The sequence below is a fragment of the Hoplias malabaricus genome, chromosome 8, assembly GCF_029633855.1.
Source record: "Hoplias malabaricus isolate fHopMal1 chromosome 8, fHopMal1.hap1, whole genome shotgun sequence".
NCBI lineage: Eukaryota > Metazoa > Chordata > Actinopteri > Characiformes > Erythrinidae > Hoplias > Hoplias malabaricus.
The window spans coordinates 24,611,393-24,633,095 of record NC_089807.1 but is presented as its reverse complement, the minus strand read 5'-3'; the positions used below and the strand labels follow the sequence as shown (position 1 = coordinate 24,633,095).

General features: G+C 39.8%; 1 protein-coding gene across 5 annotated transcripts in view; it reads left to right on the top strand.

Annotated features, from left to right (window-relative positions):
• The window catches only part of trim9 (tripartite motif containing 9), a 322,256-nt gene that overhangs the window by 141,896 nt on the left and 158,657 nt on the right, over positions 1-21,703 (top strand). For 3 of the 5 annotated variants that reach the window (XM_066679689.1, XM_066679688.1, XM_066679692.1), the window contains 3 exons: positions 15,479-15,632; positions 18,292-18,357; positions 18,523-18,668. In XM_066679689.1, coding sequence (XP_066535786.1) covers positions 15,479-15,632; positions 18,292-18,357; positions 18,523-18,668 — 366 coding nt within the window. The remainder of the gene's footprint in view (positions 1-15,478; positions 15,633-18,291; positions 18,358-18,522; positions 18,669-21,703) is intronic. The other 2 variants (XM_066679691.1, XM_066679690.1) reach the window with 1 other exon arrangement.

Below are 21,703 nucleotides of genomic sequence, written 5' to 3'. Positions count from 1 at the left end.
ACATTTAAGCTCACTGTTTTGTTCCACAGGTTGCGAAGTATTGTTTCAACTATATTGGCAATTCTGAGCATTAGTCTTTATATAAGCTTTTTCTGGTTTTTTGAGTCTTGGCTTTGGACTTTGATCAGTTTACCCTTAGGATTATGGTTGTTTTTTCTCTGATGTTCTTCATGGTTTTCTGACTCCTTTTCAACTTGTTTTTTGTCTCTTGAATAAACCTGCAACTGACTCCTAAACATTTTGTAAGACTGAAATTTTATGACAGAATACTTTGCCCATCATGGAGTCAGCAGGATTTGAAGTTAGGCTAACTAAGCAGGAACACATGATGGAAGAACTGGTGAAGTTGATGCAAGAAATGCAAACAAGGGTCTCTTCTGAAACTCAGCATCAAGCAGTCTTGAATAAACCATTATCTCAGCCTACTGTTAGAGCTGCAACTGGTCATTCTTCTGTAAACATTGCCATCCCTGAAAGGTACGATGGTTCTCCTGAACTTTGCAAATCTTTTCTTATGAAATGCAGCCTGTAAATTGAACATAATAGAGAACAATTTCATTCAGACACAGATAAAGTTCATTTTGTCATCTCTCTGCTCACTGGTATAGCCAAACAATGGGCATTATGGCACCAGGAACATGAAGCTTTAAAATCTGAGTCACAGTTCTACATTCTATTTAAGGCTGTATTTAATCATTTTCAAGCTGGCAGGGATATTGGCACAGCTTTATGTGAAATTAGGCAGGGAAGGAGAACGGCCACAGAATATGCATTAGAGTTCCGCACTCTTGCAGCGGGTAGTGGTTGGAGTGACCCTGCTTTGCTCACTGTTTTTAAAAGAGGACTTAAGAGGGATTTAGAAGCAGAAATGGTTTGTTGGGGAGAATCTATGACTCTCAACCAGTTTATCCAAACCTCCATTGCCATGGACAATTTATTGGATAATATCAAATCAAATCAAATTTATTTATATAGCGCTTTTCACAACTGATATTGTCACAAAGCGGCTTCACAGAATTCCAGTAAGACAAGATTTGACATCAAATGAAAAAACAAAATGTAAAACCCTCAAGTGAGCAAGCCAGGGGCAACAGTGGCAAGGAAAAACTCCCCCAGCTGAGGAAGAAACCTTGGGAGGAACCAAGGCTCACAAGGGGTGACCCATCCTCCTCTGGTCAGTTAGTAGTCCGTGAGAACTTCAGTGTAGGGGCAGCTTCAAGGCACTTGGTGGTTGCTGGAGCGTAGGCAGCTGATCTGAAGTGTGGAGGAGGATCTCGACATTCATCCATTAGTGTCCAGACAGACAGGTGGGCAGTCGTTTACTCGAAAAGATGTAAAGGGTTGGAATTAGTTTTGAACTGTTTTGTGTTTGTAAAGTAGAAATAATGAAAATTTCCAGAGTGTGGCTAATGACTCCGGCAGATCTGACTATGACAGCTTTAACTAAAAGGAGAGAACCAGAAGGACACACAGACACGGGAGCATCCTGAAACACTGGCATCTCTCCGCTCCACCGTCAACAAACCTGAGTGATCGCAAGAAGCGGCGGGACGACAGCACCAGCGTCTCAGTTTACTATAATTCCCTGTGTCCATGCACCCCCCGGATCTGCCGCCTTTATATATGGGGGAGCATTAGCTACCAAAAGATAAACTAAACAGATGAGTTTTTAGCCTAGATTTGAAGATTGCGACTGTGTCTGTGTCCCGAACATTTTCTGGAAAATCATTCCAGAGTTTGGGGGCTTTATAAGAAGAGGCTCTTCCCCCAGCTGAGGCCTTCTGAATTCTGGGAACAATTAAAAATCCAGTATTCTGTGATCTGAGTAAACGTGGAGGCTCATAATAGGAAATTGTATCTTGGAAGTATTCAGGAGCAAGCCCAAATTTTGTAGTCAATGCGAAATTTAACAGGCAGCCAATGAAGTGATGATAAAACTGGGCTAATATGTTCAAATTTTCTAGTTTTAGTGAGGACCCTAGCTGCAGCATTTTGAACTTGTTGAAGTTTTCTTAAATTGCTGCTGGTGCATCCTGACAGTAGTGCATTACAGTAGTCAAGCTTTGAAGTAATAAAGGCATGTACTAATGTTTCTGCATCCTGAAGGGATAAGGCATTTCTAATCTTAGCAATATTGTGAAGATGTAAAAAAGCTGTCCTAGTGATACTGCCTATGTGTTGATCAAATGATAAATCCGGGTCAATTATGACACCAAGATTTTTTGCTGCTGAAACAGGTTTAACTGGAAAGTCAGCGAGATTTAAAATTAAATCTGATCATTTATTTCTTGCAACTTTTGGACCCAAAAGCAGGACCTCTGTTTTGTTGCTGTTTAGAAGGAGGAAGTTACGCAACATCCAGCCTTTCACGTCTTTTACACAGTCCTCTATTTTCTTTAATCTGTGTTTGTCATCGGGCTTGACTGAAATATACAATTGCGTGTCATCTGCGTAACAGTGAAAGTTAATGTCATGGTTTCTTATAGCTGTGCCGTTATAGCTGTTAAGTAAGATATGAACCATAATAGGGCTGTCCCTGTGATTCCAACCATGTTTTCTAACCTTTCTAGGAGAATATTGTGGTCTATTGTATCGAAGGCTGCGCTTAGGTCAAGAAGCACCAACAGGGATACGTGGCCTTGATCAGAGGCAAGAAGAAGATCATTTGTTATCTTGACTAGAGCTGTCTCTGTACTATGATGTGGCCTGAATCCAGATTGGAATTTTTCATATATATGATTCTTATGTAGATATGAACTAAGTTGTTGGGCCATGGCTTTTTCTAAGATCTTGGACAGAAATGGCAAATTTGAAATAGGCCTGTAATTAGACAGTGTACTAGCATCAAGAATTTGGTTTCTTGATCATAGGTTTAATAACTGCTAGTTTAAAAGCTTTGGGTACAGGGCCCAGGCTAAGGGATGAGTTTACTATAGTTAAAAAAGGATCGATAATAGCTGGTAGTACTTCTTTGAGCAATTTTGTGGGAATTGCATCAAGTGTGCAAGTTGTACAGTTTGCGGAAGTGATAATCTTCTCTAGTTCTAATTGTGGGAGTGGGTAAAAGGTTTCAAGTCTTTCTTTTACAGTTACATTATATTTTATATAATTCATAATAAAATGAGCTTGCAATATTCAGCTCCATCCTAGAACTGTTTGCCTGCTCCCACAACTGATCCAGAACCTATGGAACTAGGTGAAACTCGTCTGTCTGCAGAAGAATGCCTAAGACGTCATACTGAACGATTGTGTTTCTACTGTGGTCAGTCGGGTCATATGCTCAACTCTTGTCCTAAACAAGAGTCCTAAACTTTTGAGGTGAGTTCTTTGACTTCTATATATAAAAATACTTGTTTAAAGATACCAGTAATACTTTCATGGAGTTCATAAAAGTTTCTTATTCCAGCATTGATTGTTTCAAGAGCAGCTGGGAACTTCATAGATAGAGGACTTATTGAAAAGTGGAAAATATCTACCAAGTTGCTCTCCAAGCCATTGTTACTCAAAGCTGTTGATGACAGACCTCTGGGGAAAGGAGTGGTCCTTGAAACTACAGCTGACGTGTCTATGAGAGTGGGACTTCTACATGAGGGGCAGATATCCTTTCTTGTAACTGACTCACCTAGACACCCCATAATTTTAGGGTTCCCTTGGTTATATCTCCATCAGCCATTAATCTGGGGAAATTTTGAAATGGGGAGATGACTGTTTTTCTAAATGTATTAAATTTCATGTTTAATCCACTTCAGTGGAAAGTCCTGCTATTAATTTATCTTTGTTAATTCCAAAATGTTATTCTAAACTACAAGATGTTTTTTCAAAGAAAAAGGCTAGTCAGTTACCACCGCATAGAACTAGGGATTGTGCTATAGATCTTTTACATGGGAACTATACCACCCAGGTGTAGAATTTAACCCTTGTCATTACCTGAATCTAAAGCCTTAGATAAATATATTGATGAGGCACTTAAAGCAGGCTATATTCGCCCTTCAACTTCACCTGCGGCAGCAGGATTCTTCTTTATTGAAAAGAAAGATGGAGGCTTACGGCCTTGTATTGATTACAGAGGTCTTAATGACATTACTGTGAAATATCCATATCCTCTTCCGCTAGTACCTGCGGCCTTAGAACAGTTGAGAGATGCAAAGACTTTTACTAAGTTAGATTTGCGCAGTGCTTATAACCTTATAAGAATTAGATAAGGGGATGAGTGGAAAACGGCATTTATCCACATAAGGGGCCAATATGAGTACAAGGTAATGCCCTATGGCTTAGTCAATGCCCCTTCAGTATTTCAAGCATTTATTAATGAGGTACTAAGAGATATGATTGACAAATGGGTTATTGTCTACATTGATGGCATCTTAGTGTTTTCACGATCATTGGAAGAGCATCAGGATCATGTAAGTCAAGTCCTCCCATGTCTGTTAGATAATAAGTTATATGTTAAGGGAGAAAAGTGTTTATTTCACCAAGAACGAATATCTTTTTTGGGTTATGTCATAGATTCAGAAGGGGTGCACATGGATGACAGTAAGGTGAAGGCAATCATAGAATGGTCCATGCCTAAAACGGTTAAAGATTTACAGAGATTTTTGGGATTTGCTAATTTTTATCGGAGATTTATTAGGGGTTTTAGTTCTGTAGCTGCTCCTATCACCTCTCTGTTACGTGGGAGTAATAAAATCATAAAATGGACAGAAGGAGCAACCCAAGCTTTTGAAAAATTAAAAAGGAAGTTTATTTCAGCTCCTATTCTGAAACACCCTGATCCTTCTTTGCCTTTTGTTGTAGAGGTGGAAGCTTCAGAGACATGAGTGGGACCAGTTTTGTCTCAGAGAATTGGATTTCCACCTAGACTTCATCCTTGTGCATTCTTCTCACATAAGTTAAGTCCAGCGGAATGCAATTATTATGTGGGGAATTGAGAATTGTTGGCTATGAAATTAGCTTTTGAAGAATGAAGACATTGGTTAGAGGGGTCCATTCATCCATTTCAGGTACTAACAGATCATCGCAACCTTGAGTATATTAAATCAGCTAAACGATTAAATCCTAGACAAGCTAGATGGTCCCTATTCTTTAATCGTTTTTCTTTTACAGTCACATACCATCCAGGGTCTAAGAACACTAACGCAGATGCTCTCTTACGTCTTTGGAATAAGGATACTAGAACAAGCTCTGAATCTATTCTTAATCCAGCTCTGATTGTAGCTCCGATTAGATGGGACTTTATGGACGAAATGGAGACAGAGAGAGCTACAGATCCAGCTCCACCTGAATGTCCTCGAAAATAAAGAATATGTTCCAAATAATATAAGGAATAAAATTTTAGACTTGGTCCATTCTACTCCCAGCTCAGGTCATTCAGGGATTCAACGTACTCTTCATCTAGTCAAGAACAAATTCTGGTGGCCAACCCTAGATAAGCATGTCTGTGAATTTGTTAATTCTTGTACTGTATGTGCTCAAAGTAAATCAAGTAGGAAAGTTCCTGCAGGTTTATTAGAACCTTTGCCAATCAAATCAAATCAAATCAAATTTATTTATATAGCGCTTTTCACAACTGATGTTGTCACAAAGCAGCTTTACAGAATTCCAGAATTCCACAATCCCACACAGACCATGGTCCCATATAAGTTTAGATTTTATTACTGATCTCCCAGTATCTCAAGGTTTCACAACCATTCTAGAAATCATTGATAGATTTTCTAAATCTTGCAGGTTAATACCCATGAAAAAATTACCTACTGCTATGTAAACAGCTGAGGTCATTTTTCAACAGGTTTTTCGGCTATATGGTATTCCAGAAGATATTGTTTCTGATCAAGGTCCTCAGTTTACATCTCATGTTTGGAAAGCGTTTTGCAGTCAATTAAATGTTAATATAAGTCTTACTTCAGGGTATCATCCACAGGCTAATGGACAAGTAGAAAAGCTTAATCAAGAAATAGGGAGATTTTTAAGGTCTTGTTGTTGGAGATCACAGAATGACTGGTCATGTTTTATACCTTGGGCAGAATATGCCCAGAATTCTCTCACCAGCACCTCTACAGGGATCACTCCTTTTCAGTGTGTATTGGGGTATCAACCACAAATGTTCCCTTGGTCGGGAAAACCCTCATCTGTGCCTGCAGTGGATGAATGGATGAGAAGGAGCGAGCAAACATGGGAAGAGGCACATGTACGTTTGCAAAGAGCCATTCGTAGGCAGGTAATTCAGGCTTATAATAGACGTAGAGATATTACTCCCTTTTACCCAGGACAAAAGGTATGGTTGTCTACCAGAAATATACGTTTGAAATTGCCCAGTAAAAAACTCAGTCCTAGATTTATTGGTCTATTTAGAGTGTTGAAGCAGGTTACTCCTGTTTCTTATAAGCTAGAGCTACCAGCTTCTTATCGTATATCTTCAACATTTCATGTCTCTTTGCTCAAGCCTATGGGTGTCTCTTCCCAGGTGGAAAACAATGCTCAATCCCTCCCCCTCCTTTAGATATGGATGGCTCCCCAGCATATATAGTCAACAAGCTTCTGGACTCCAGGCGTCGGGGTGGCCGCTTGTTTTATCTGGTAGACTGGGAGGGGTACAGCCCAGAGGAACGCTCTTGGGTTCCTGCTGGAGATATCTTGGACCCTTCTCTTATAGAGGACTTTCACAGAGATCATCCAGATCGTTGTCTGGATACTTGAAAGAATACCGTATTTTCCGCACTATAAGGCGCACCTAAAAAACTCAAATTATCTCAAAAGCCGACAGTGCGCCTTATAATCCGGTGCGCCTTATATATGGACCAATATTGAGCCAGGTCTCGCAACTACGGTAAGCAGCCGCCTACTTCATTTTCTTCCGCGCGCGGTGCATGCTGGATATATACCGGTATATATATTTCATTTCCATTTGTTTTTTATGTAAAGACCCCAAAATGGCTCCTATTAAGAGACACGCATATGACGCAGAGTTTAAACTCAAGGCGATCAGTCACGCAGAAGAACACGGGAATAGAGGAATAACTTAGTAAAGTGAGCTTTACGTGTTTATTTTGTGTGTTGTGTGATTTTAACGTTTGAGCAACGTTGAGTTATTGATATATTGTTATCGCTTTGCACTATTTCGAGTGTTACTATATTGTGATTATTATTATTATTGAATCGAGGAAAAGTCCCCCCCCCCCACTATGTGGGGTATATTAACATTGCACTACATGTTTTACCTTAAACTACGCTGGGTTGTAATCTATTAATAAAGTTGAACTGACCTATCTGACTGTTTTGTTGACATTCCCTTTAGCGCAGCTCCATCTAATTGATGCATAACGTAACCCCCGGCCTCTACTGTAGCGTCTATTGTATGCGCCTTATAATCCGGTGCGCCTTATATATGGACAAAGTTTTAAAATAGGTCATTCAATGAAGGTGCGCCTTATAATCCGGTGCGCCTTATAGTGCGGAAAATACGGTAAGTTCTAATAAAAGTTTCTAGTTCTTAAAAAATACTTGAAAGACGAAGACGACCTCTTGGAAGATCAGCAGGTTCTTTATTTTCTTAAAGCATTGGATCGCAGTCTCAGAAGCCTCCTGCAGACTCACTCACAATGACATACTGGAAACCACAGTTTACATACACTTTTTGGGGTGAGGTCATCTCGCCCCTCCTATTAGGTTGTATTCCATAGGACCCCAATTAAATGGTACCCTTGTCTCCTTAAGGATGCAGTATATCATAGGAGTCCAACTAAGAAGGTATCCTTATCTTCTAAGGATGTCATATATCACACCGTACCAGACAGTCCCATGCTACACCATTCTTCTTCTTTTCTACAGAGTTCAGGCCTGAGTTATGAACTCAAGTACCTTTGACCATTCTAATATCCTCTGCCACAAAACTCATTTGTTAAAAATAATTCTCATGTCTTTATATTATTTGATTATTACAGTCACATGTTTTCTATATTATTTGTTTATTGCAGTCACATGTCTGTATATTTTTCCTCTGGGGAAATGTCCCATGCCTGATCTTTGAATAAGTGAATTCTCCATCATTGTCCCGCGCCCAGACTCAGGGGTAGGCCCAGACTCAGGGATCCTAGGGCTTCGGGAGCTGCCCGTCAGAGGGGGTCACATCAGCCCAAGCAGTTTCTCCTCCAAACCACCAGAGGTCACACTCACCTGAGTTCTAGCTTAGATTCCTCACCTGTCTCTGATTAGCCAAATCAATTGTAGAACATTTAAGCTCGCTGTTTTGTTCCACAGGTTGCGAAGTATTGTTTGAACTATATTGGCAATTTTGAGCATTAGTCTTTGTATAAGCTTTTTCTGTTTTTTTGAGTCTTGGCTTTGGACTTGGTTTATTCCTTTGATTGGTTTACCCTTAGGATTATGGTTGTTTTTTCTCGGATGGTCTTCATGGTTTTTTGACTCCTCTTCAACTTGGTTTTTGTCTCTTGAATAAACCTGCAACTGACTCCTTAACATTTTGTAAGACTGAAATTTTATGACAGCACCTCCACATCATTGCATTCAGTTTTTATTCACAATTTGTTTAGTGTCCAAACTTTTTTGGAATCCGGTTTGTATTAACCTCTCATTCTGTAGATAAGAATGTAATGTATCTTTAGGGAACACAACTGAACCTAAACACCACTATTGTATATTTAAAGGTTCATTTACACAGTTTGTACCTTGAGGAACAATAATGTACCATACCATACCTTTTTAAGGAGAGTGTATTTAATACATATTATAGTTATAGTGTTAATACATATTATAGAATTAGAATTTTATAATTATGCACAAGCCGTTATCAATTTAAAGAGATTTATAATGAATAGTGATGATTATAAGTTACAAATATTTAATTAAAGCTCATTACGAGTGTCTTATGTGGCATTATTGTTGTTTTTATGTATGCTTACAAAGCATTATTACAGAGTTATAACCACATTTTTAATGACATCATAGAAAGTGTTTAAAAATCTTCTTAAATTACCATATTTGTTTTTGTATTAGTTGCAGTTATATAAATGTATATAAGCACCATGCTTATTTAGAAGTTTAATTATATTAAAATAATTATATTATTATTATTGTCCATATTCTTCCACCAGTGCAGACATTACGTTACCTCATCTACACTACCATTGTGATGGTGCAGAATCAATGTCCCAATAAAGTCTTCACAGCATCTGGAGACTTAAGTCACACTTTCCTCTTTTAATGTCTGCCCACATTCAAGTTTGTGAAGGGGAGAACATAGAACATTGGACTTGTTTTATGCTAATGTTAAAGGAGCATAAAACTCCATAGCTCTCCCTCAACTGGGCCAATCTAACAACAGTGTTGTAATTCTGTGCAAGCCCTTGGAATGTAGACAGCCAGCATTACCCATGACAGCAATGAAATGGCCCCTGGGGCCCCTAGAATTAATACAGTCATGTGGCCTCACAATGAGGTATTCTCTGTGAACCACATGATCAAGACATTGATGACACCTAATACACCTGTGTGGATCAAACTTAAACTTCTGTGTGGATTTTGTTGTTCCTTCAAGGACTATCTAATGCTTACTAAACATAAAATATTGTGTCACAAGAAGCTTAAAATTTATTTTGAACCAGAAAAAGAGAACCTTCAGGTCAGAGGACAAGGATTAAAGTGACCAAGGCCATATAACACTAAGCTGGAGACCAAATTGGAGCAGAACAATGCACATGTGTGGAGAGGCCTAAAAATCTTCACTGGCTTCAATCCACACAGTTCTGTAACAATAACAGAGGTCATTTGTGAATGGCTGAATGAAGTAAAACCAGTTTTAACTAAGGTTTGACAATGACTTTCATGGTCTCACCTCTTAACACTTTAGAACAATAAGAAGCCACCATCATTCATAGCCCATGAATCACTGGGCGCAAGGTGGGAACACATCCTGGAGGGGGCACCTGTCCTTCACAGGGCAAAACACACTCACACCTATGGACACTTTTGAGTAGCCAATCCACCTACCAGTGTTTTTGAACCATGGTAGGAAACCAGAGCACCCGGAAAAAACCCATGCGAACGCAGGGGGAACACCCTACACTCCTCACAGACAGTCACCCAGAGCAGGACTTGAACGCACAACTTCAAGTTCCTAGAGCTGTGTCACAGAAACACTACCTGCTGTGCCACCATGCCCCCCTTCACAGCTTCGCAGCTGCCTCCAATTAAAGTTGAGAACTGGGGATTTATTATACTCCCTCAGTCCTTCAGAACCATCCAGCCCTTTAACACTCCAAGGTGTTGGTCATCACATCAGGTATAAACCACTGGCCCTCAAGCATTTAAAACAAAGAGAAGAAGGATTAGAGAAAAAGCAAAATAGTCCAGTAAGACCACAGACAACTAACTTCAGTACACACTGTACACAGAATGGAGTGAAAGAGGAGAATTAGAGGATTAGAGGTTGCTTCCACACAAAAAAAAACTCCTGCCATAGATTTGAATGTAAGATGTAAGATGTAGATGTAAGAAATCTTAGATCTCTGCGGCCCAGGACAGATATGCTCGTGGTTCACCAAAGGACGCATTTTCAGTGACAGAGAAGGTTTCAAGCTGGTCCCCCCTTTACAGCTGTGTCTCTGACCAAAGCAAAACCCAAAGCTGGGTGAAGAGGAATAGTGGATCGACCAGGCCAGTGGCTCCAGAAAGCTTGATGAACTGCGCATCTTGGAAGTACTCTGCTCACATTATCTCAACGTCATCTCCAGGGAGAAAGTAAGATCACCAGGTTCATTTCATAGCTCAGTGGTTGGTGTCAAGTGTATTTCTAGGATAAACTATAGCTTCCATTTAGACTTCAGGGTCGTGCATCCAAAGCCTACACGGAATCCTACAAGGTGGGAATACAAGGTGGGGTGCCGTACTTCACAGGACAAAACACACTCACACATTCACTCACACACTCACACTTATGGATGTTTTTGGGGTAGCCAATCCACTTACCAACATGTGTTTTCTCTACCATGGGAGGAAACCGGAGCACCCTGAGGAAGCCCACAGGAAGAACACGCCAAACACAATACAGACAGTCACCTGGAGGGGGACTCGAATCAATCATAATAAAATATATACAATATTAATTTTAATATTAATTTTATTTATTATACATAGTCATAAAATGTCCAGGGTGTGTGATCATAGATTAACTAAACAATCAAAGCTAAAACACTGCTGCTTCTCACAGCACTGCTAAAGCATTATATATTTTTTTAGAATTGGCCAGTCTAGTGCAGAACATTTATGATCCCGCCCTCCAAGTTCCTGCCTGTGATCCCACCCTCTGTTCAATCATTTTACAGTCCACTGCTGGTAGGTCTACAAACAGTGTCTTGCAGCCATGAAATGACCAAGTGAACTGAGTTAATGTTATATTTTAAAAAGCCCCATTGCCCTTCTAAAAATGTCCATGACAGGAGACGGAGTAAAATGAGAGTAAATATTGGCCTTATGTTTCAAAACTGTTGGCAGTTTACAAGCAGCAATGCTACAGAACAGAGCCAGAGCTGGCTAATTTTCTCCTGAACAGGTAACAGCAAATAATTTCTGAAACGAATAAAGAAGTACAGACACCTATATATAGATTAAAAGAAATAAAGGCCATAGGTTTTGTTTTTACAAAGAAAGTGAGGCATGATGACATTTCAAACGTGTCAGGACCGTGTTTTGTATGTTTTATTTGAAGAAGGTGAATAACAACATCATTGAAAAGTGTAAATCCCATTTTTTTTTTTAAAGAAATTGATGCATATTCAGGTGTGTTTCTTCATGGTGTGTTTCTGTTTGTTTAAACAAATTACTAAACATTGTGTTTGAAAATACTTGTGTATTCACCTATTTAAGGTGGAACAGAGAAATCAAGCTTGGTAGATATATATATAAGCTTTCTCCTGTAGGTAGATGTTTTAGTGACATGATGTAAACTTGGTCTTGTGTTTTAAATGGGAAATAAAAAGTGTTTCAAAATGAGTTTTGTTTCTAAACCTAGCATTAGCTTCGACTCTTAAGGTGGAATGAGTATTCAAGAACAGGGAAAGTAATGCCATTAGGATTCGTAAATCGACTCATGTGGTCTAACTTGCTTGGCCAAATCAAGTCTACAAGCCTTTGATTAGGTCTAATGAAGAAGCTTTTGTTGAGCGATAAAAAAATCAAATGAAGTTAAATAACAAAACAAAACAAAAAAATTAACTATAAAACTCTTTCTGCAGAAGGTTCAGAGTTTTCTTTATGGAGTCCAGCTTCTTTGTCTAGGGGAGCTGAGTCCTTTTTTCCCTTGGTTGAATATGATTCCCGAAGTTGATTCATTCTCTTCTTAGTTGACTCTCCAAACTGCAACTTACTGACTGACTCTGTCTGCTGAACTCTGACTGAACTTGACTGTCACTCTCAGTGAAGATTCACTCTGTGCGTGGAGCTTTTCAATGGTTCCTTGGCCCCATCCCAGGGGAGGAACACATGCTGTGATTGGACCTGGAGAGATCAAGGGTGGTGCTTAGTTCTTAGAGCCCACCCTTTAGATATGTCAGTAGTTAGAACAAAAGGGATTCAGTCAGAGATGGTATAAGGTTGCTGGTGTGCTTATAAGAGAGATATTGGAATAAAACATGTTTTCTAGTAGTTTGGTACATAGTTTCGTTTTGTATATATATATATATATATATATATATATATATATATATATATATATATATATATATATATATATATATATAAAACCAAACAAGGCTCTATTATTTGGTAGTCTTGACTCCCCCCTGCTGATTATATTATCTTAAGATGTGAAGAGAGAGCTCTGTGTTGACTCTCTTGTCATGAAGTTTAATTACCCAAAATCCAAAATCACTTTTGGTTTGGGCATGAGATGATGGTCCTGGAGACAGTAATATCATCAATGCACTTGCTGATGCAGCCAGTCACTGATGCTGTGTGCTCCTCCAAGTTAACAGTTTTGTCGTCAGTTGCAGCCTCCCTGAACATGTCCCATGCAGTGAATTCAAAACAGTCATGAAAGGCAGAGATGGCTCCTGCTGGCCAAGTTTACACCTGCTTCTGAATTGGTTTGGAGAGTCTGATGAATGATGAATTAGATATTAATATTAGAATGCTCCACATATACATACTGTAAATTGGTACTGAACTACACTGCATTCTCAATAAAGTATGTCCAAAGAAATTTTAGCTCAGGATAAGGCTTAATTCCTGTTCAGTACATCATCTCTGTATGATAAACATTTTCCTTTGTTAACTGTGTAGCATATCAGTGTGAACACATTTTAACACTTAACCTACTTTGGATTGCTCTTCATTAACCTAGCTAACAGCACACTAAGAGCATGGCATAATTAATAAATGTACCAAAATACTTAAAGGTTTGAGGATTCCTCCTCATCCAGCATAGAGCCATCTGCATGTTGTAACCAACCTGGTCACTAGGTAAGGATACTTTTAAAGTACTAATATGTTAATGCTAACTGTCTGTGAGGAGTTGGAGTGTTCTCCCCGTGTGGGTTTCCTCCGGGTACTCCGGTTTCCTCCCACGGTCCAAAAACACACGTTGTTAGGTGGATTGGCGACTCGAAAGTGTCCGTAGGTGTGAGTGTGTGAGTGAATGTGTGTGTGTGTCTGTGTTGCCTTGTGAAGGACTGGCGCTCCCTCCAGGGTGTATTCCTGCCTTGCGCCCAATGATTCCAGGTAGGCTCTGGACCCACCGCAACCCTGAACTGGATAAGCGGTTACAGATAATGAATGAATGTTAATGCTAACATGCTAAGAGCATGATGGATGGGGGACTCATTTTCACCTTTTTATGCAGAAGGAGGTTCTTAATGTGTGGGTGGCTTGGACTGAGGACTGCTTGGAGGTTTAGCCGTACCCAAGTTCCTTCAGGTTTATGTCTCTCACATGCTGCTCACCCTTTCTTACATTACATTATATTAAGGATCTCCCCAAACAAAAGCCCATGCTCATATAGGCTGGGAACAAAAAAGAAATGGGGAAAAAAAGGATTGTGTTTTGGGGGGTTATGTGTATGACCGTTGAGGGTTATATATATATATATATATATATATATATATATATATATATATATATATATATATATATAATTATTAATGTTGTTAATGTAGTATCAATATAGCAATTATTATGTACTACTGTAGATAAAAGATTCACTACATTGGTGAATTATGCAATGTTCTAAGTGTGTTGGTAGCTGTATTAATAAAGAACAATCCAAAGCTGAGAAACACACATTGTAACAGTTAACCTAAACAACATCGATAGGATGTTTGCTACAAAAATGAGGGGGATACCACATGTGACTGCACAAATGCTATATTAAATGAAAACGGAGGACGTTGAAAGGAGACCAACAGGCTCACAAATAGGCCTGAAATGACCAAACACAGACATTGAAAAAAGGAATAAAATGTAATAATTTGTCTCCTGATCACCCCCTACCTGCTCCTGAGTGTAATTCATTACTGTTGTGAAATCAATTCCCACTCCCAACTCTCTCTCACTTGCTCGCTCATTCACTTAAACAAGACCAGCTCTCCGGGCTTCTACTAACACACACTCTCCCTGTCTCTCGCTCACAGACACACACACACACACCGCTCTCTCTTATAATTCGCAAATGGCTCTTGAGGCTTCAGCTGATGCTCCAGGGTATGTGTATAATTGAATAAAATAATGTTGACTACACAGTAAAACACATATATTGCTCATAACACACACCGGACTATGTTATTACAACCATAAAGTGTAACTTTGGTGGTATTCTATTATAACCACAGCAACCCACGAAAAGCATTAGAATTGATGTCTAAAGTTAGAAAGTGAGCTTATCTGGCTACCACTTGCCCTTGTTTATAACTCTCAAAAACCTGATTATATACAGTCCTCAACAAAGCATGAGTTCCACCAACACAAAATGTAACAGTAGTCATTTAATCCACACAGAAACCAGAATCAATATATAAAGTGTAAAAATTGAGCTTTCCCAGCTAAAGTTAGAAGCCACAATCCCTGGCTCACTGCTCAGTAACTCAAAAAACTGATTATAACACTTTCATCAACAAAAGGTTTCACTTACACCACAACACATAAAAAAGGGCAACAAATACTTACTACTCTAACTTGTGTCCTCAAATCTGTTTCAGCTAACTCTGCTGTGTAAATTAAGTCCAATATTAACTTGTGCTCATTCTCGCGCTCTCACTTTTTCTTCTCCATGCTCTCTCTGCCATATGATGTACATACCACGAATATTGAGCTAGATTATTCTTGTAGCTAGCTAACCATACACCATGAGATTTGTGCCATAAAACTGTAATTTACTACATAGCGTTCCTTTAATAGGGTATCCTTGTGTGTGTGTGTGTGTGTGTGTGTGTGTGTGTGTTTGTGTGTGTGTGTGTTTGTGTGTGTGTGTGTATAGATCTCTAATGCATTGATTCGTAGGGTGCATATGACTGAGGGTCAGTGGGGCAAGGGCACTCTAACACCTCGTATAAGTAGTGACTTTGACCTGACACTGGACAACGGCTCGTTACTACAAACTATCCAACAACTTGACTTTGTTCAGATGAAAGGTAAGATGGCATGTTTTACAGCTTTTTCATATGACTGTATGTGTGTATGTATACCAGCGTTTCTCAAAATGCTATGCTTGTATATAACAGGGTAACAGAAGAGGATCTGAGAATTAGTTCACATTTATTTGAGCTGTGTTCAGGTTGTGACATGCAGCAAGTTAACGTTAGTCTCTGGCTGTGTCCCAAACTGCACACTGCTGCACTTAATAGTATGAAAAAAAAAGATATATATATATATATATATATATATATATATATATATATATATACCACCCTTAGCAGTGCTTTCTGATGCGTAGTATGTTAATTTAAATAGTGTGTTGTTGAAGCCTCAATCCCTCACATTAATGTTAGTCGATGGCTGTTCCACATCAATATAAATGTAATATTTTACCGCCTTATCTACATAGGAATCAGTTTATAGCTATCTAATATTTTGGGTATGGTGCGGGCTTTGACTCCCCCACAAAATGTGCCTCCCCCACAAAATATAAAACTCTTGCACCTGCCTTTGCTCAAGTTTCAACAAATTGCAAAGTGAGAAACTGAAGCACAATTTAATTCGTAGGCCAATTTTCATTAAAATTTTTAATGTTGTATCTGGTGTTATAATGTTAAGCAACCGATTTGGGGATAAAGGTTGATATTACTTAAATAAATAAGAAGATTTGAAACATGCATGTGTATATTATTACAAGTTATTTGCGGAGATATGGTACAGGTGGGGCTTTGAAATTCCTCTTTGTCTGAGGTGGGGAACGATAGAAAATATTAGAGAACCACTGATGTACAATGATGTATATATGACTGTGTATACAGTAGGGTTGAGTGGTATAACGATAATACCGTACACCACGGTATTTAAAAATTTGGACTGTATCTTAAAATGAGGGTGGTATTTATGACGTGTGTGGGGTGTGTCAAATTTAGGTTCTGTGTCTTTAAAAGTCAGCTAAAATTTTCATGTGCATTTAAGAGAGCGACAGGGAAGGGGCGCTGTGGGAGCTCAATGACTGCTGATGTCACGGGCTGAAAAATACAGGGGTTTGACCATGAAACTGAAACACCTGTCATTTTAGTGTGGGAGGTTTCATGGCTAAATTGGACCAGCCTGGTGGCCAATCTTTATTAATTGCACATTGCACCAGTAAGAGCAGAGTGGGAAGGTTCAATTAGCAGGGTAAGAGCACAGTTTTGCTCAAAATATTGCAATGCACACAACATTATGGGTGACATAATAGAGTTCAAAAGAGGACAAATTGTTTGTGCACGTCTTGCTGGTGCATCTGTGACCAAGACAGCAAGTCTTTGTGATGTATCAAGAGCCACGGTATCCAGGGAAATGTCAGCATGCCACCAAGAAGGACGAAACACATCCAACAGGATTAACTGTGGACGCAAGAGGAAGCTGTCTGAAAGGGATGTTCGGGTGCTAACCCGGATTGTATCCAAAAAATATAAACCATGGCTGCCCGTTTCAATGGTGCAAGGAGCGCAAATCTTGGGCTGTGGACAATGTGAAACGTATTGTTCTCTGATGAGTCCACGTGTGTTTTCCCCACATACGGGAGAGTTATGGTGTTGAGAAGCCCCAAAGAAGCGTACCACCCAGACTGTTGCATGCCCAGAGTGAAGCATGGGGGTGGATCAGTGATGGTTTGGGCTGCCATATCATGGCATTCCCTTGGCCCAATACTTGTGCTAGATGGGCGTGTCACTCCCAAGGACTACCGAACCATTCTGGAGGACCATGTGCATCTCACATGGCCTGCACTGTCACCAGATCTAAATATTATTGAGCCACTTTGGGGTGTTTTGGAGGAGCGAGTCAGGACACGTTTTCCTCCACCAGCATCGCATAGTGACCTGGCCACTATCCTGCAAGAAGAATGGCTTAAAATCCCTCTGACCACTGTGCAGGACTTGTATATGTCATTCCCAAGACGAATTGACACTTTATTGGCCACAAAAGGAGGCCCTACACCATACTAATAAAGTATTGTGGACCAGGTGTTTCAGTTTCATTGTCCAACTCCTGTAAAAGCCCAGTAGCCTACCGCAGTTGTAAATTTAGCGCTGAGCTTGGGTTAAAAGAGAAAGGAATTGATCTGTAAACTACAGCGCCATGGAGGGGACATGTGTAAAAAAAAATTATTTGAAAACCTTTATTTCTTAATTGGTTAATTTGTTGTTTATTTGAAGGTTGTTTCAGTTCGTTTTTATCTAAGCCTACCTATTGTTCTTTATTTATTTATATAAGTGCAAGTTTAAAACGCTTAATGTCCATGCGGAGGCTGACGCACAGATAGAAGCCTAACCAACCTTCACAGGAATTATGTAAAATATCTATGGCTCCTAAGTTATAAACAGGACAATTTTGTGAAATGTAGGGCTCTGGAAATCGATCGAGTGCAAATAATTATTCTATTTTGGTGTCGTTGTGTTTAGTTGACAGTTATGAGCTTCTAGTGCTCAGCCTAAAAGATGATGCACGCCGTTTACTTCAACATTTCCTTACACACACTTCATAATCCATATATACACAGTGTGATCAACACTGAACGAATTGCAATTCGTTCACTTGAATTAGCTAAAATGTGTGAACGAACTGTAAAATGTTCACTCAAATTATTTTTTTTACCCATGTCCCCTCCAGGGTTCTGTAGTAAACAGACATGCTTCTCAGAAAATCCGCAGCCGGACAGAGCACCCCCTCCCCACGGTAATACCTTATACTGAGATAATATTTTGAGAACGTATTATGATATGAAAAATGTGGATACTGCCCATCCCTAGTATACAGTTAAAATGTCTGGAATCCACATGGCTATGTAAGTTCGTGTATGTGTCTGTGTACTTATGTGTTAATGGCTGTGTTTTTACATAGTCCCTGCAGCTCCAGTCCTGCAGCTGGAGGAATGCTGTAGTCAGACCAGCAGTGCTACTCTGTCTTGGAAACAGCCTCCACTATCTACTATCGCAGTGGAAGGCTATATCCTGGAGCTGGATGATGGCAATGCAGGACAATTCAGAGTGGGTGATATACACACAGAAGCCATTTAAATGTTTAAAATGATTTAATAACTGTTGTCATTTGTATTACTAAATACCTAGAGTGTGGTTTTCTAATATATGACCACTAATTTTACTATACTTACTGTAGAATATTTGTGTAGATATTCTCAGTTAGGTTCCACTCTAACTGCACTGTAATTACATTACAATTACACAAGAAATGTCCATATATTCTAGTGTAACATTTACATTTTGCAGCCCTGTAATTTCACTGTAGTTACATAATATAACAAAACAGTTACAAAGAAACATTCCAACAATTTTTCAAATATTTTTGTCAAATATTTGTTTAGGTACATGGTACACACTTTTATTGCACTGCAGTTACATAATATTTACGAAGAAATGGTCCACTTATTGCCAAGTTAAACATTTACATATTATTTTGCTTGTATGAATTATGCCTGTAAAGACTGAAACAGGTAGTTGAAATCAGATATATGAGCAGGAGTTCAGGGTGGCATTGGAAGGTGTGTAAAGCCAAACCACCCATCCCCATCCACCCACATTGAATAGATGAATACAATAGATAAGGGTTGGAGGCAAGGTGGAGTTAGGAACAACTTTCAGATTCAGAAATATTTTATTGATCCCAGAGGGAAATTGCTGGTACAAACAAAAGAACCAAAACAAAAGAAAAATTTGCAATATTAACATATTTACATTACAATACAGTAAATTGGCATTGTCTGTGATAATAAATATAAAATATATTGTATAGCTTATTGTACCTCTGAATTATTGCACACATTGAGAAAAATGAATCACAGTTATTATTGTTATTGTGCATACAAACAGTATAATGTGTTACTGAGTATTGTACGGATGAACCATGGTGTCACACTTTGAGGGAGGAGTTATAGAGTTTGATGGCCACATGTAGGAGAGACCTCCTGTGGCACTCTGTAGTGCATTTCTGTGGAACGAGTCTTGCACTGAATGTGTTCTTGTATTTCATCACTGTGTCATAGAGTGGGTGGAAGCAATTTTCATAATGGCCTTTAGCTTAGATTGCATCCTCCTCTCCGACACTACCACCAGCTCCACACCCACAACACGCTGAACAACGCTGCGGTAAAACACCGTTATGACTGACTGTTATGACAGTATCTAGCTAGCTAAAAAACAAACATTATTCATGACAATAGCCTAGCAATAAGCTAATTTGAAGTCGAACTCGAATTCATCTGACACTATAAACCTCCGTAATGCAACTACGTAGCCTAGTATAATCTGAGCCACCAAGTTTAGCAAGTCAAGCTAACGTTAAGTAACACCAACTAAAACAGGCAAAGTAAGTGTACTTACCCTGTTTACTTCCATGTATACAGAGGCTCTTGAACACCTTTCGTTGGTTTCCTTACATGCCCATATTGTTGCAAAAGCACCAGTGAAATGAGCACTACAGATAACGGAGTGAGCTGATGGTCCTCTCCAAAGTGCCCGTTTAAAGTTGACAAGTTTAGTCCATTTTCTGGATATTTTGGGATCTTTGGGCCATTTGTGCACAGATGTTCCACTGTACATTGAATTATTGCAGGCAAAAACAACACACCTTTTCATTATTTTGCATGAAATTAAGTGCAACTTCTAGAGTTGTTGTCCACCATCTATGCAAGATGCCTATTAGAGTTTCTGAACACCGTTGGGGGGTGGACCTACGGTCTTTTAAACCTTATTCCTTGAATTAGTAAGAAAAAACATGTTTTCTGACTATCAATAAACACAAGTTTGGAACTGAAATTCCACTGTATTTATTTGTTTGACACTTTCATATAGCTGGTGCTTAGCCTTTAAGTCATATGCAACAGCATATCGGATAGCACTCGCCACCACAGACTCATAGAAGATCATGAGCATAGTCTGGCAGATGTTAAAGGACCTCAGGAACCTCAGAAAATAAAGACGACTTTGGCCCTTCCTGTAGAGAGCATCAGTGTTCTTAGCCCAGCCCAGTTTATTGTCATTGTGCAATCCCAAGTATTTGTAGTCCTCCACAGTGTCCACACTGACCCCCCGTGATGAACACAGTGGACACCGGTGCCCACTTCTGAAGGTGCCAGGACTCTGTGCAGTAGCTGAAATTCATGGTGTAGAAGGTGAAGAGGAATGGAGAGAGGACAGTTCCCTGCGGGGCTCCAATATTGCTCACCACTGTGTTCAACACACAGTGCTGCAGGTGTACATGCTGTGGTCTGGCAGTCAGGTAGTCAGCAATCCAGAACATGAGGGGAACATCTACTTGCATCACTATCAGCTTATTACCTGGAAGAGCAGGCCTAATGGTGTTGAATGCACTGGAGAAGTAAAAAAACATTATCCGCACAGTGCTGGCTGGCTTGTCCAGTGAGTGTACAGGTATTGTGCAGGTAGATGATTGCATCCTTAACTCCCAGGCGGGGCTGGTAGGAGAACTGGAGGGGGTCCAGAAGTAGCTGGAACATGGGCTGGAGCTGATCCAGCCTCTCCATGGTCTTCATGACATGGGACTTCAGTCCCACTAGCCTGTGGTCCTTGATGTCACTGGGTCATGTTTTCTTTGGAACAGGAACAATGCAGGATGTCTTCCACATCACAGGAACCCTCTGGAGTCTCAGGCTCATGTTGAAGACATGGTGCAGTACTCCACAAACCTGTGTGGCACAGGCTTTAAGCATCCTGGGGGGAACCCATCAGGGCCTGCAGCCTTGTTTGTGTGGAGCCTCTTCAGCAGTGAGTCTCACTGTAGAAATGACAGCTGGGGGAGTGGTGGAGGTGTGAGGTGGTCTATTAGGAGGTGGAGGGAGGGGGAGTGGAGAGGGCTGCTGAGGACTGGCAGCAAAGGAGTCTGTACTAGGGTGGTCAGAGCCTCCAGTATCAAATCTGTTAAAGAACAGATTTAGCCGGTTAGCCCTGTCCACACTGCTCTCTACTTCTGTTGTTACTGGACCTGAACCCAGTGATGGTCCTCATACCATTCCAGACCTCCCTCATGTTGTTCTGCTGGAATTTCC